The 15,089-nt window shown below is 45.5% G+C and overlaps 1 protein-coding gene across 4 annotated transcripts in view; it reads left to right on the forward strand.

Annotated features, from left to right (window-relative positions):
* The window catches only part of LOC139541185 (centrosome-associated protein 350-like), a 37,146-nt gene that overhangs the window by 6,159 nt on the left and 15,898 nt on the right, over nucleotides 1-15,089 (forward strand). For 3 of the 4 annotated variants that reach the window (XM_071345549.1, XM_071345551.1, XM_071345552.1), the window contains exons 9-22: nucleotides 379-495; nucleotides 1,604-2,250; nucleotides 2,515-2,639; nucleotides 3,308-4,242; nucleotides 4,341-4,500; nucleotides 4,733-4,875; nucleotides 4,988-5,180; nucleotides 10,077-10,291; nucleotides 12,013-12,176; nucleotides 12,361-12,471; nucleotides 12,731-12,871; nucleotides 13,059-13,300; nucleotides 13,467-13,630; nucleotides 14,169-14,365. In XM_071345549.1, the coding sequence (XP_071201650.1) occupies nucleotides 379-495; nucleotides 1,604-2,250; nucleotides 2,515-2,639; nucleotides 3,308-4,242; nucleotides 4,341-4,500; nucleotides 4,733-4,875; nucleotides 4,988-5,180; nucleotides 10,077-10,291; nucleotides 12,013-12,176; nucleotides 12,361-12,471; nucleotides 12,731-12,871; nucleotides 13,059-13,300; nucleotides 13,467-13,630; nucleotides 14,169-14,365 (3,554 nt within the window). The remainder of the gene's footprint in view (nucleotides 1-378; nucleotides 496-1,603; nucleotides 2,251-2,514; nucleotides 2,640-3,307; nucleotides 4,243-4,340; nucleotides 4,501-4,732; nucleotides 4,876-4,987; nucleotides 5,181-10,076; nucleotides 10,292-12,012; nucleotides 12,177-12,360; nucleotides 12,472-12,730; nucleotides 12,872-13,058; nucleotides 13,301-13,466; nucleotides 13,631-14,168; nucleotides 14,366-15,089) is intronic. The other variant, XM_071345550.1, reaches the window with a different exon arrangement.

Consider the following 15,089-nt stretch of genomic DNA (forward strand, 5'->3'; position numbering starts at 1 on the left):
GCTCACTAAAAATAGCCCTCTGAAATCTGTGATCAAGTTCCTTTACCAAACAGAAACAGCTGCTGGTCTTTACATTTTCTAAGTTGATTTCAGATGGTGCATAATTGAGCCAAACTCATTAAATTTGATGATGCAGCTCTAAAATAATTAATCTCCAAAGACATTCAAAGTAGAGAGAGAAATCATGTTTTTGTCTCTCTTTTGGGGACATGAAGATCCTTGCACTTCAATAATACAATATTAGGGTTTTATGTGATTCATTTAAGTTGTAAATCTTGGCTGTCTGAGAAACAATCCTAACGTAAGTCATTACTGCAGAACTCAACACTGATTATGACCTTCTGTGTGTTTTGTTTCTGTCTTCGCTGTTGCTTTCAGTGATCAGCACCACGTCATGGCGGGAGGGCCAGAAGATGGTGAAGATGGTACTGGGTCCCCCTCCACGTCTGCCTCGAGAGCAAAGGCCAGAGCCCACAGACAGACTGGCCAGGACAGGTGGGATTTGAGACCTGCATACTACCCTCACTCCTCTCTGCTCTGCTTGGCCTTCCCCCCTCTCCTCCAACCCCTCCTCTCTCCTCCACCCCCTCCTCGTTCCACCTCGCCTACACCCCTCCCCCATCTCTCTCATCCCCCTCCACTACATTTACAGGCAAATCAAATCTAACTTTGTCAGCACTATGAAAAACCAGACAGCAGTTGGTGGTCTGGCAAAACAAAAAATGTGTGACAAAGCAATTGTTCCAGTATATGTGGTGTTGATTTCATGTTAAAAGGCGTACAGTGCCCTGCGACAGACAGTCGGCATGGCTAAAGAAATATCAATAAATAAAGGGGTTGTCGTCTCTTCCAGCACACAGGCACATTAGCAAACATTGGCTGTCAGTGGCCAGAATGAATTAAGATTGACTAGCCGTTTCTGACTGACTGCACAATTCAGCACGGTCTGGTTTCCAGTGGTTGTCCCTGTGCTAGACTCAAATACACAGGGGGAATTGGAGTGAGGCATAAAGGGTTGTACTGCCACTATTCTAAGACAATAACAGATCAGCCAGGTCTGAGTTCACATAACATATCATACAGCTAATGCATCTAGCCATGTCTACTTCTTATCCGTGTTCATAAACATGAACTAGTCACAAGTTGCTACTACTAGAATTGGGATAATTTGCTAAAATCTTTTGACTTGAGGACTACAATAAAAACAGTTGCTAAATGGAATCAGAGTTGAATCTAAAGGATTTCAGCCTTGGCATTCTAAACTTTCTCATTTTGTTAGCTAGCTAATGTTAGCATAACAAACTAGCTACTTCTGTGCAAATTAAGTGTTTGTTGTTATTTAAAGAAACACCTGTGAAAGTGTTTATGGTTGAACTTTGAAGTTTTCCTTATAAAAAAATGTTGCTCAAAACTTCCTGAAAAAATGGAGATGTGATTTAAATGCCTAAAACACAAAACAATACTGTTAAAAAGGTTGACTTTGACAGCCCTAATGGCGACCAATATTTCCCACCTAATCATGCACTCAAAACATTTTCCTTTCCATTAACAATAATATCAGTCACCAATCAGAACCCTTTTTGTCTTTACAAATCTTTTCCAGGACCCCTTCCCCGGTCAAATTCAGACCACCGTCCGGAGCTGAAGCATCGGTCCAGACCCAGCAGCCGAGACAGGACCACCCATCCCAATTTTCAGTCTGCAGGCACAGCCAAGGACAGGGCCCCCAACACAGACGACCTCTCTGCAGATATCCGGGGCATCCTGGATGACCTGCAGCTGAAGAGCAGAGCAGAGGAGCGAGGTCCAGCGGATCCCAGGAGAGGTTTGGAGTCCAGGGCCAGAACCACAGCATGGACGACTGGTGGCTCCTCCTTATGGGGCTCCCGCAGTGCAAGCCCCGCCAAGCGCAACAAACCAGAGCCCTCAGAACTAGCGCCCAGGAAGAGGCACTATGACGCCGACTCAGTGCGCCAGTACATCGCCCGGCAACAGGAGGAGCGCAAGAGACGTCAGGTGGAGGAGCGGAGGGCCCAGAGGGAGGAGGCGGAGAGGAAGAGCCAACGTCTGCAGGAGCTGTACAGGAAGCAGAGAGAGGGGGTAGCCAATAAGGGCCCTGCAGTACCGGAAAGCCCAGTACAGAAACGCCTGCAGGAGACCTACACCAAGCTACTACTGGAACAGGCTCAGCTAGGAGAGGAACCTCTGCCTTCCCAGACACAGCCAGCATCTGCCACAGTCATTTACCAAGTAAAGGCATCTTTAGTTGTAATGGGGATGAAGCCCTCACCATCCCCTTACTCGCATGGCAGGCTTTAGTGAAAATGGGGATGGTATGGCCGGTGTGTCAAATGCAATTCATAGCTGCTCTTGTTATGTAAAGGGACCAATATGTGAAATAGTAACATGTAGAATTACCCTCAGTTTAACTCCTCAAGTTGCCTGTAGGAAATGACACCTCTCATGTGGTGAGTGAAACTAGCTATGAGTTATTTGTGGTGTGTTCCCGTATAGCAGAAGTCCCTGTACCAGCCATCCGGGGAGTCGGACAAGGAGAACAAGAGACAGGAGAGACCCCAGAGTGCCTCCTCCAGCAGTGACCTGTCTCTTTCTGAGCCCCTGCCCCCTCCACTCTCAAGGTCATTATATATGTAACCTTTTCCACTAGCACTGGCTAGTGTAGAGGCCCAAAACAAAGCACAGAACCATAGTACTTCCTCATAGCGAAGCAAAAGAGCCAATAAGGAATTGTTTGTTTCTAAACTGTGTTTCCATGGGCACTCCTAGCAGCATTTCAAAACATGGTGGCGTATGCTCGGTTAACCTTAAAACAGGGAATTTCCAGTGCTATTTTAGATTCAACAGTTACATTTACACAGAGAGTCATCTGATGTATGTCTGGTCCTTGCGTGGGGTAAACATTACGGTATGTAATCTGTAATCTGCATAATGTTCATACGCTCTTGAGTTGCTATGCAGTTCTTGGAATTTTGTTGACTTGATCCTCGGCCCTGAACATGTTTGCTTGTATAGTGAACACACAGGTTGTTCTCAGAAGCTCATGGTTAGACTGTACAAACCACATATTTTAATGGCTGCATGCATTTTTAGATGTCTTAAATCCTTGTAAACCTTTGACATAGCCTATGGACAATATTGCTGAGTACTAAAATGCTTTGAGTCCATATACTAAAGGACTTTGTGAGTCCATAAAACAATATTTCCAGTGTTTCCGAGCCCTTTTTAAAAGTATATTCAAACAAAGTGTAGTATATTTGAATACTAACCCTCTGCTCTCTTCCTGTAGGAATGAGTTGGGCTTGGGTGTTCCATCGTGGCTGCAGCCGGACCGCCTGAGTTCTGCAGTCAGACCCTCCACCGCTCTGGCTCCACCCACAGACCAGCTCTTCTCCCCACTCTTAGGACCGGAAACAGCAGGGAGCTCTGGTGGGAGGGGAACCAACCCACCAGCCAGGCCCCAGCACTCCACTCTCAATGGAGCTGGCAACAAGACCAAGATGAACCGCATTGAGGCCCTGAAAGCCACCGCTGCGTCCCTGTCCACTCGCATAGAGAGTGAAGCGAGGAAACTGGCTGGCGCAGGGATCAACTATAGCTGTGCATGGGACATGGACGTGACTGGTCTGACCCCTCCGGATGACGGCCACTGGGCCAAGCCTGTGAGCCCACCGGTCAGAGAGAGAGCTGATGCTGCTGACGAGCTGTCCATGAGGATCCAGAGGCTGCTGAGTGCTGGCCAGAGCACATACAACGGAGCTCTCCCAGGGGTGGGCAACCTGCACAGCTTCAGAGAGCAGAGAGACAGGACCTCTGCTCCAGGCAGCAGGCCCCAGACAGCCCCAGGCCTCGGCTCCCATAAGCAGCCAGAGGAGGAGAAGGGAGGGAAGACCATCACCCATGACTCCAGTGGTGAGTCCATCAGTGAGGGCCCACTGCTGAGCGAATGCAGCCTGTCGGAGGGCGACGGGAGCCCCCTCACCAACATAAAGGGGGACGCAAAACCGGCAGAGCGTCTCGGGGCTCTGGACTTCTGTGCAGGCCAGCGGGAGGGCTTCCAGCCCATCTCTCACTTCCAGAGAGAGGCAGAGAAGTACTCGGGCCTCAGCCCCCTCTCTCAGCAACGGGACAGCAGCCGTGGCCCATGGGAGGAACTGGCCAAGGGAAGCCCTCATAGTGTCATCAACATCTTCACCAAGAACCACCTGCTCAACCACACCAAAGGTTAGCCAACACATTTACACACCCAACCGTATCCTTAGTGTTTTGAATGAAGAATGAACGTTTAAACAATAATCTGTTCCTCTGGCTTCTCCCTGCAGTTGGAGGAGAGGAGCGAGCAGACCGGAGTTCCCCTCCTGTGCATTGTGGCCTGTCTGCAGCCAGCTTGGTGGATGGGGCACCAATGTATGAGGATGACTTTGTGTCATCCCGTAGCAGCGGCGGCAGCAGCCAATATAAGAAAAGATACAACGGACGCAGGTAAGGAGGGTTTTTACCACTGTCACGTGACAGGGGGCTGCTATCACGCAATAAAAACATTATTTTGAAAAAACTGTAAAAATGACAGGATTAACCACAAGGTGGCACTCATGTCACATGGCTGACAGAGAAGCCTGGCAAGGAGTTTTGAAGTTGTCTTAGTAGTCTTTTTGTGGTTCGATGCACATGATGTGGGACTTGAACCATCTTTTATCTCAACGTCTCATTGCAGTGTCACGAGTGGGAACAGTCACTATGATGAGTTGATGAGTCGCAGGTCCCCTTATGACACCAGGACTGTAGACCTGCCATCCCAACACTCCTCAGGCTCCACACCAGTATCTTCACCTCACTCAAAGGGCTCTGTGAAAAGGGGTGAGATTTTCACCATAAAATAACCACTTTCCCTGAAATTATGCTATCAAGTGACCATTTCTTACCAGTGAAAGTGTCTCTGCTCTAAAGAGAGTGTCTCCCCTCTCTTTAGGCTCTGCTTCAGACAAGAGTGATGCCACTCTGGTGGAGGAGCAGAGGAGCCCCTGCTACCCGGACTTGGAGGCCCTGACTAGAGACTCCAGATGGGGAGGCTCAGTTTCCGAGAGAAGCTCTGTCCACAACCTGGTGAAGAGCGCCTACTCTGACTGTACACTAGGTGGCGCCTCAGGCGACACACTCCGCAGGTAAGTGGCCTCAGCCAAGCCCAGAGCTCTTCTGAGGGGCTTAGAGGGATTCCCAGGAGCTTGAATATCTTCCTTGACCTTCAGTTTTTACTGGTATTTCTGAGCACATTTGAGTGGGGATATTATTTTTGAAGGCATACAGTTGAAGTCAGAAGTTTACATACACCTTAGCCAAATACATTTAAACTCAGTTTTTCACAATTCCTGACATTTAATCCTTGTAAAAATTCCCTATCTTAGGTCAGTTAGAAACACCACTTTATTTTAAGAATGTGAAATTTCAGAATAATAGTAGGGTGATTTATTTCATCACATTCCCAGTGGGTCAGACGTTTACATACACTGAATTAGTATTTGGTAGCATTGCCTTTAAATTGTTGAACTTAGGTCAAACGTTTTGGGTAGCCTTCCACAAGCTTCCCACAATAAATTGGGTGAATTTTGGCCCATTCCTCCTGATAGAGCTGGTGTAACTGAGTCAGGTTTGTAGGCCTCCTTGCACGCACACGCTTTTTCAGTTTTCTATGGGATTGAGGTCAGGGCTTTGTGATGGCCACTCCAATACCTTGACTTTGTTTTCCTTAAGCCATTTTGCCACAACTTTGGAAGTATGCTTGGGGTCTTTGTCCATTTAGAAGACCCATTTCCGACCAAGCATTAACTTCCTGACTGATGTCTTGAGATGTTGCTTCAATATATCCACATAATTTTCCTACCTCATGATGCCATCTATTTTGTGAAGTGCACCAGTCCCTCCTGCAGCAAAGCACCCCCACAACATGATGCTGCCACCCCCGTGCTTCACGGTTGGGATGTTGTTCTTCAGCGTGCAAGCCTCCCCATTTTCCTCCAAACATAACGAGGGTCATTATGGCCAAACAGTTATATTTTTGTTTCATCAGACCAGAGGACATTTCTCCAAAAAGTACGATCTTTGTCCCCATATGCAGTTGCAAACCGTAGTCTGGCTTTTTTATGGCGGTTTTGGAGCAGTGGCTTCTTCCTTGCTGAGCGGCCTTTCAGGTTATGTCGATATAGGACTCGTTTTACTGTGGATATAAATACTTTTGTACCTGTTTCCTCCAGCATCTTCACAAGGTCCTTTGCTGTTGTTCTGGGATTGATTTGCACTCTTAGCACCAAAGTACGTTCATCTCTAGGAGACCGACCGCGTCTCCTTCCTGAGCAGTATGACTGCTGCGTGGTCCCATGGTGTTTATACTTACGTACTATTGTTTGTACAGATGAACGTGGTGCATTCAGGAATTTGGAAATTGCTCCCAAGGATGAACCAGACTTGTGGAGGTCTACACTTTTTTTCCTAAGGTCTTGGTTGACTTCTTTTGATTTCCCCATGATGTCAAGCAAAGAGCCACTGAGTTTGAAGGTAGGCCTTGAAATGCATCCACAGGTACACCTCCAATTGACTCAAATGATGTCAATTAGCCTATCAGAAGCTTCTCAAGCCATGACATAATTTTCTGGAATTTTCCAAGCTGTTTAAAGGCACAGTCAACTTAGTGTATGTAAACTTCTGAACCACTGGAATTGTGATACAGTGAATTATAAGTGAAATAATCTGTCTGTAAACAATTGTTGGAAAAATTACTTGTGTCATGCACAAAGTAGATGTCCTAACCGACTTGCCAAAACTATAGTTTGTTAACAAGACAAATGTGTGGAGTGGTTGAAAAACAAGTTTTAATGACTCCAATCTAAGTGTATGTAAACTTCTGACTTAAACTGTATATGGCAGAGTTTTTTCTGGATCAAATAGACTAGAGACTTAGGTGGTGGGTGTGGCAATGGGCACGGTCTGCCATCTGCACAGCTGGAGTTTAGAGACATTTTTAGACACTTTTCCATCTTGATGTAGAGACATTTTTATAATTAAGCCAATTTTTTGCAATTCTACACATTTTTTCCCATGGAGCTGAGAGAAAGTGTGGCAATTTTTAAAGCTAATTTCCTCATTCTATGTATTTTGCTATGGCTAATGCTGTTATTTTGCTCAAACATAATAAAATCAATACTGCTAGATTCTTTGTTTTTGGAATTTTCAATTCTCCCTGACTGTGTAGCTTTTATTTTGTTGATTGTTAGTTCACAAAGATTATATTATAAACAAAATATCTACAGGTCCCTCATCTTTTTTACGTACTTTATATCTGTTTTTTAGTCATTTAAGTTCACACTGAAAGCGTTTTTCCATTCTGATTTCTAGGGCAGAAGAATCCCTGTATGGCACTTAATGCTGCTTTCAAATACACATTTCTGGTCTATTGGTTTCACTGTGCAGTCTCACTTCAGGGAGAGTAATGATTAAGTGAACCCCGGTGTCCAAAGACCAGCGCTGCACCCCATACTATTTTCAAATGACTGGAGAGAATATTGAAGTGAACTTGGGACACCACATCAGCCACAGTGTTCTCTCTACAAAGTATCTCTCCGCCAACATAAAGATGAATCTTAAAACCTCTATCAGGCCTGAGCAGTGAATGTGGTATTTTCAGTTCAGTACCACATGGGGCACCCCTGTTGTTCCCCTCACTCAATGTCCTTTGCTAACTCAACACTTTGGAACGCTTATTTTGCTTAGGCTATATAAGCTTAGCAAAAAATGAAACGTCCTCTCACTGTCAACTCTTTATTTTCAGCAAAATTAACATGTGTAAATATTTGTATGAACATAACAAGATTCAAGAAGACAAACTGAACAAGTTCCGCAGACATGTGATTAACAGAAATGTAATAATGTGTCCCTGAACAAAGGGGGGGGGGGGGGTAAAAATCAAACGTAACAGTCAATATCTGGTGTGGCCAACAGCTGCATTAAGTACTGCAGTGCATCTCCTCCTCATGGACTGCACCAGATTTGCCAGTTCTTGCTGTGAGATGTTACCCCACTCTTCCACCAAGGCAGCTGCAAGTTCCCGGACATTTCTGAGGGGGAAATGTCCCTACCCCTCACCCTCCGATCCAACAGGTCCCAGATGTGCTCCATGGAATTGAGGTCCGGGCTCTTCGCTGGCCATGGCAGAACACTGACATTCCTGTCTTGCAGGAAATCACGCACAGAATGAGCAGTACGGCTAGTGGCATTGTCATGCTGGAGGGTCATGTCAGGATGAGCCTGCAGGAAGGGTACCACATGAGGGAGGAGGATGTCTTACCTGTAACGCACAGCGTTGAGATTGCCTGCAATGAAAACAAGCTCAGTCTGATGATGCTGTGACACACCGCCCCAGACTATGACAGACCCTCCACCTCCAAAACGATCCCGCTCCAGAGTACAGGCGTCAGTGTAACGCTCATTTCGTCGACGATAAACGCGAATCCGACCATCAGCCCTGGTGAGACAAAACCGTGACTCTTCAGTGAAGAGCACTTTTTGCCAGTCCTGTCTGGTCCAGCGGCGGTGGGTTTGTGCCCATAGGCGACATTGCCGGGGATGTCTGGTGAGGACCTGCCTTACAACAGGCCTACAAGCCCTCAGTGCAGCCTCTCTCAGCCTATTGTGGACAATCTGAGCACTGATGGAGAGATTGTGTGTTCCTGGTGTAACTCGGGCAGTTGTTGTTGCCATCCTGTACCTGTCTCGCAGGTGTGATGTTCGGATGTACTGATCCTGTGCAGGTGTTGTTACACGTGGTTTGTCACTGCGAGGACGATCAGCTGTCCGTCCTGTCTCCTTGTAGCGCTGTCTTAGGCGTCTCACAGTACGGACATTGCAATTTATTGCCCTGGCCACATCTGCAGTACTCATGCCTCCTTGCAGCATGCCTAAGGCACGTTCACGCAGATGAGCAGGGACCCTGGGCATCTTTCTTTTTGTGTTTTTCAGAGTCATTAGAAAGGCCTCTTTAGTGTCCTAAGTTTTCATAACTGTGACCTTAATTGCCTACTGTCTGTAAGCTGTTAGTGTCTTAACGACCGTTCCACAGGTGCGTGTTCATTAATTGATTATGGTTCATTGAACAATCATGGGAAACAGTGTTTAAAACCTTTACAATGAAGATCTGTGAAGTTATTCGGATTTTTACGAATTATCTTTGAAAGACAGGGTCCTGAAAAGGGGACGTTTCTTTTTTTGCCGAGTTTATTTGGGCATAGAGGCTAAACACTAATAATTAAAATGTGTTTAAGAGCTGTAGTTCAGTGCTAGGGAAAGTAGTGTTGTGGCTGAAGGGTCTGCAGCAGCCAGCCTCATGCCGTCGAGAAGAGGGGGGTGTGGGGGCTAGCATAACACTGACTCTTTTGATTGGGCTGCACGGTGGTCAAATCTCCCCACTGCAAAATGGGCACATCGCCAGGCAGAGTTCTCTCCTGTGACATTTGAGCATCCTCAGTGGCATTTTAAAAATATATCAGATTTCCTCCATACTGTTCTGTCTGTGTGATTTGATAACATTCAGAATCCAGTCCTTAATGCTGCAGTTGTTCTCTGGTAAGGTAAAGCACTGGGTGCTTGCTTGGGTGCGCTAGCAGTTAGGGCATCAGAGAGGCACCACTGTCCACTACAGTGTCTACTGTTTCCAGCTAGGAAGCCGAAGCATATATCATCATGGATTAGACATCGTTGCCTGTTCCACTGGTTCAAAGCAGCACAATATGGTCATTGATACTGTTCTTTCAGCTTAACATACTTAGGATGGCTTTCCTGGGGCCCCCTTTCCTTGATTCTGTTAGTCCCTGGTTCCCATTTCACCTTGTTACAGTGCTCTGTATAGCACACATACCTGAAGTCAAACGGAGTGGGAAAAGTTATGTCAATGTTTTTTTTTACTTTTTCAAACAATAATCCAGCCTTATTTAAATTGACAGTTAGAAATGGAACATGACATTTATTTTCAGAAAGCATGCATATGAATACATTCGTTTTTTTCTTGTTTCCAGTTTGGGCTTGGACAATAAGAAATCCCCCAGCAGCCCTGGCCTGTCTCCAGCTGGCTCTCCTACAGGCTCTGGTTCTCCTCGTGTGTCTCCAAGCAGCGCCTCCCTAGCCGGGGCAGACAGCCTGGGCCTGGGTTCCGGCTCCCCTCACTCCTCAGCCCGCCCCAGCTCATCCTCATCCCTGTCGTCTGCAGCCAGAGCAGAGCCCAAGGCTGCAGGTATACCACCTAGAAATACCCGCTCAGCAGAAATACATACCAGTATTGCCTATCTACAGTGCCTTCGGAAATTATTCATACCCCTTGACTTATTCCACATTGTGTTGTGTTATAGCCCAAATTCAAATTGTATTAAATAAATACAAAATCTCACCTATCTATACACAATACCCCATAATGACAAAGTAAAAACATGTTTTTAGAATTCAAATTAGTTGAAAATCAAATACAGAAATGTCTAATTTGCATATCTATTCACACCCCTGAGTCAATACATGTTAGAATCACCTTTGGCAGCGATTACAGCTAAGAGTCTATCTGGGTAAGACTCTAAGAACTTTGCACACCTGGTTTGTACAATATTTTAACATTTTTTTCATTCTTCAAGCTCTGTCAAGTTGGATGTTGATCATTGCTAGACAGCCATTTTCAAGTCATAGATGTTCAAGCAGGTTTAAGTCAAAACTGTCTTCTTGGTAAACAATTCCAGTGTATATTTGGCTATGTGTTTTAGGTTATTGTTCTGCTGAAAAGTGAATTTGTCTCCCAGTGTCTGTTGGAAAGCAGACTGAACCAGGTTTTCCTCTAGGATTTTGCCTGTGCTTAGCTCTATTCCATTTATTTTTATCCAAAAAAACTCCCTAGTTCTTGCATGATGCAGCCACCACCTTGCTTGAAAATATGAAGAGTGGTAGTGATGTTTTTGATATTTCTTTGTCACATTTTTTGCAGTTTTACTTTAGTGCTTTATTGCAAACAGGATGCATGTTTTGGAATATTTTTATTCTGTTCAGGCTTCCTTTTCACTCTGTCATTTAGGTTAGTGTTGTGGAGTAACTACAATGTTGTTGATCCATCCTTAGTTTTCTCCTATCACAGCCATTAAACTCGAACTGTTTTAAAGTCACCATTGGCCTCATGGTTAAATCTTCTACATTTTACATTTCAGTCATTTAGCGGATGCTCTAATCCAGAGGGATTTACAGGAGCAATTAGTGTAAAGTGCCTTGCTCAATGACACAGTGACACATTTTCACCTCGTTAGTTCGGGGACTTGACGCAGCGACTTTTCAGTTACTGGCACAACACTCTTAACCGCTAGGCTACCTGGCGGTTTCCTTCCTCTCCGGCAACTGAGTTAGGAAGGATGCCTGTATCTTTGTAGTGACTGGGTATATTGATATACCATCCAAAGTGTAATTAATAACTTCACAATTTTCAAAGGGATATTCAATTTCTGCTTTTTTTGAAAATGTATTTGTGAGACATGGAAAACCTATTTGTGGTTGAATCTGTGTTTGAAATTAACTGCTCGATTGAGTGACCTTACAATTATCTGTATGTGTGGGGTACAGAGATGAGGGAGTTATCATAAAATAATGTTAAACACTTATTGCACCCAAAGTGAGTCCATGACACTTGTGACTTGTTAAGCACATGTAGACTTGCCATAACAAAGGGGTTGTATACTTGACTCAAGACATTTCAGCTTTTAATTTTTTATTAATTTGTAAACATTAAAAAATATATAATTCCACTTTGACAGTAGGGGTATTGTGTGTAAGCCAGTGACACATCTCAATTTAATCCATTTTAAATTCCGGCTGTAACACAACAAAATGTTCAGAAGGTCAAGGGGTGTGAATACTTTCTGAAGGGACTGTACTATCCATGTCTTAACTCTCCCTCTCTTTGTTTCTATCCGTCTCTTTATTGTCCAGGTGAGCTCAACTACACCCCAGGGGTGTTGCAGCAGCGTATGTCTGCAGAACTCAATTACCTGGAATCTATAGAGGAGTCAGTGCGTCAGCTGGGTGACGTGGAGCGGCTGAGGGGCGTGTCTCTGGCTCAGCATGAAAGCGTCTCGCTCGCCCAAATACTCAAGGTGATAGATTCCAACCCACCAATCAGAACACCTGAAGATTGCTAACCATATGTTTAGATGCTTAGTATAGTGCTGCTGCACTTTTGAAACATTACCTTCTGCACTTTTGGCGTGTTAGTTATGTTCTGGTAGTTTTCATTCGCATTTTTCCATAGGTCCTGACCTTTGACCTCTAACCTTTCAGGCGCAGCAGCAGCGGCACGAGCGTGACCTTTATGAGCTGAAGGTGAAGGCAGAGCAGGAGAAACTGGAGACCCAACGTCAGCTGGAGGAAACACGGCAGAAAGCAGCCAGGGTACTGTACACACAGCACTGGCATTTAGAACGAGCAACTCTGTAGAATACAGAAAGGAATCACCTAGAGTTAGAACCATGCCCCAACTTGGTAGATTGTTGATACTCTCAAGGAGGGCTTCATATTTGCAAACACCTTGAATATTTATAGAACGCAATCTAACTTCACTGCATTTGTTGTGAGATGGGAGCTATTTTATTAGACGTGTGTAGACCGTGTAGTGTGATTCACTAACTGAACTGTGTGTGTGTCATTGCAGGCTCACGTGGAGCTGCAGGAGAACATGGCTCAGACCCAGCAGCAGTCTCTGGGAGGCATGCAGGAGGCCACCACTAAGATGATGAGCCAACAGGCTGAGTCTGTCCGCTATACGGCCGAAGCTGCCCGCCAGATCAAAGAGGTGAGAACACTCCCTCTCCACTCTTTTCTCTACAGCCAGTCACTGGCCTTGGTTTTTGTTCGTTTCCTCACTGAGTCACCTGTTGTATTGAAATGAGGAAAATATTACAAATATGCAAATAATTACCGTCTACTTTAGGTTGGGTTAAGTCTGCTTCTCAGTTGATACAAGTTGCTCTCTCTCCCAGATGACCGATCTGGCCCGTTCTCAGATTGCTGGAGCCATAGGTGTCCCTGCTGCTGCTCCCATCACCACCCTGTTTGACCAGCAGAGGCAGCATCACCAGAGCTTCATGAAGCAGCTCCAGTCCCGCACTGACACAGACAGCTCCAGGAATGAGGTGTCTGCTGCCTGGACCAGGACTGAGGAGCCCCTCTCCTCCCTGGACAGCCGCTCTGACTCCATCCCCTCCAGGAGACCCACCCTCAGGTACTGGGTCTTTCACACACTGGAGCCTCACAGACACCAGGGGTCTTTCCTTGTTAGCTCACTTGACTTGGTCAGGAAAAACTTGGTCCCATTTATAGGCATTACCTTGACTCAATACTCAATTGTTTTTCTATCTCCCCCGTCCCCTCTGCCTTGCGCTCCCCAGTGGTGGAGAGAGTAGCAGCCACATGAGTCCCTCCCTGGCCTCATCTGAGAAGAGGGAGAGGAGGAAGGCTGAGACAGGTAACAGCTCAGTGGAGGAGGAGGCCCATACAGCAGCTGATGACTCCATCCCCAGTGACAGCGTGCAGTCCCTACTGGATGAGAAAGGTAAGGCCTGGGCTCATAGCACGCATTGTGGGATCTGGAGGGGGACCATTATCAAGCAGGCAGTGTATAACCATAATTTATGATACATACACTCCCATCCAAAAGTATTTGGACAGTGAAGCTAAATATTTTATTTTGGCTGTATACTCCAGCATTTTAGATTTGAGATAGAATGTTTCATATTAGGCGATTAGTATAGAATGTCAGCTTTATTTGAAGATGTATTTATACATATCAGTTTTACCATTTTAGAAATGAAATCACTTTATGTATCTAGTCCCCCCCATTTGAAGTAGTCATAAGTATAGTTTATTAAAGTAGTCATAAGTTTTGTGTTTGGTCGACTAAATACATAAATTGCTTTCATTTCTAAACAGTAAAACAGATAAATAAAAGGTGACGTTCTGTCCTGTAACATCATATAAAGCCAAATATAACATAGCTTCACTGTCCAAATATGTATGGAGGAGAGTGTAAATAACCTGGAGTCTCTTAGAAAGTTATCTATGTTTCCTCTCCCCAATCTGTCCCCATACAGACAGCACCTCAGTTGCTACAGAGTACTCTCTGAAGTTTGATGAGTCCATGACGGAAGATGAGATTGAGGAACGTTCGTTCCGCTCTCTGCTTCCCTCTGAGTCTCACCGGCGGGGAGCGGTGGAGAAGAGAGGTCCCCGTGAGGAGTCAGACAACCAACCCAGTCAGGAGAAGACCACAGAACAGGACAGCTCCAAGGTTAGTATGCCACCTCATCGCAATAGTTGTAATTCTGGCAAAATAGCAAGGCAACTCAAATAATGATTGGCCTCCACAGTACTGAAATCCTAGCACTTATCCAAAAGCTTAAGTGTACTAGTTTACTTGGAGAGGTTTCTGCCTATCCTTGAATTAACTAGTGCATAATGCTTATCTAGCATTTAGCCCTATTTGACCTCATTAATGGTGAACTTATATCTTCTCTACTATTTTGGCAGCAGCATCTGTCTTAGCTCTTAATGTCAAGCCACAGTGGCAGCTCCCTGCCTCTCTGAAGGGCTCGGTGTTCAGTCCCTGAGATGAAGTATGAGGGAGTGTGCCTGGGCATACTGAGGCCAGGAAAGACCTGCCTGCCTTGTAGGGCTCCACTGGCCAGGGCATCAGAGAGACTGGGAAAGCCTGCTCAACTCATTTCTACCCTGAGAACAATAAACGAGCTGTGTTCCCCAGTCCGCTTAACTGCTCCTAGGAGATGTCCTTCCTGGCTGTATCCCTCTCTCCCCAACCTGTACTCAGTCCTCTCAAACCCAATATGTCGAGGAGAGGTTGGCTGTGGTGCAGTTAAGATAGGGTGGAGAACCATACACCCTTGTTCACACCTGGCTGCCACATGTGGAGATGATCTTGTACAAACCTTGGCCTTCATTGGGGCCTGGGTGTTTTATCTGAATGGACTTAGAATAAGTGTTGTAAATACCTATGT

The sequence above is a fragment of the Salvelinus alpinus genome, chromosome 16, assembly GCF_045679555.1.
Source record: "Salvelinus alpinus chromosome 16, SLU_Salpinus.1, whole genome shotgun sequence".
Taxonomy (NCBI): domain Eukaryota; kingdom Metazoa; phylum Chordata; class Actinopteri; order Salmoniformes; family Salmonidae; genus Salvelinus; species Salvelinus alpinus.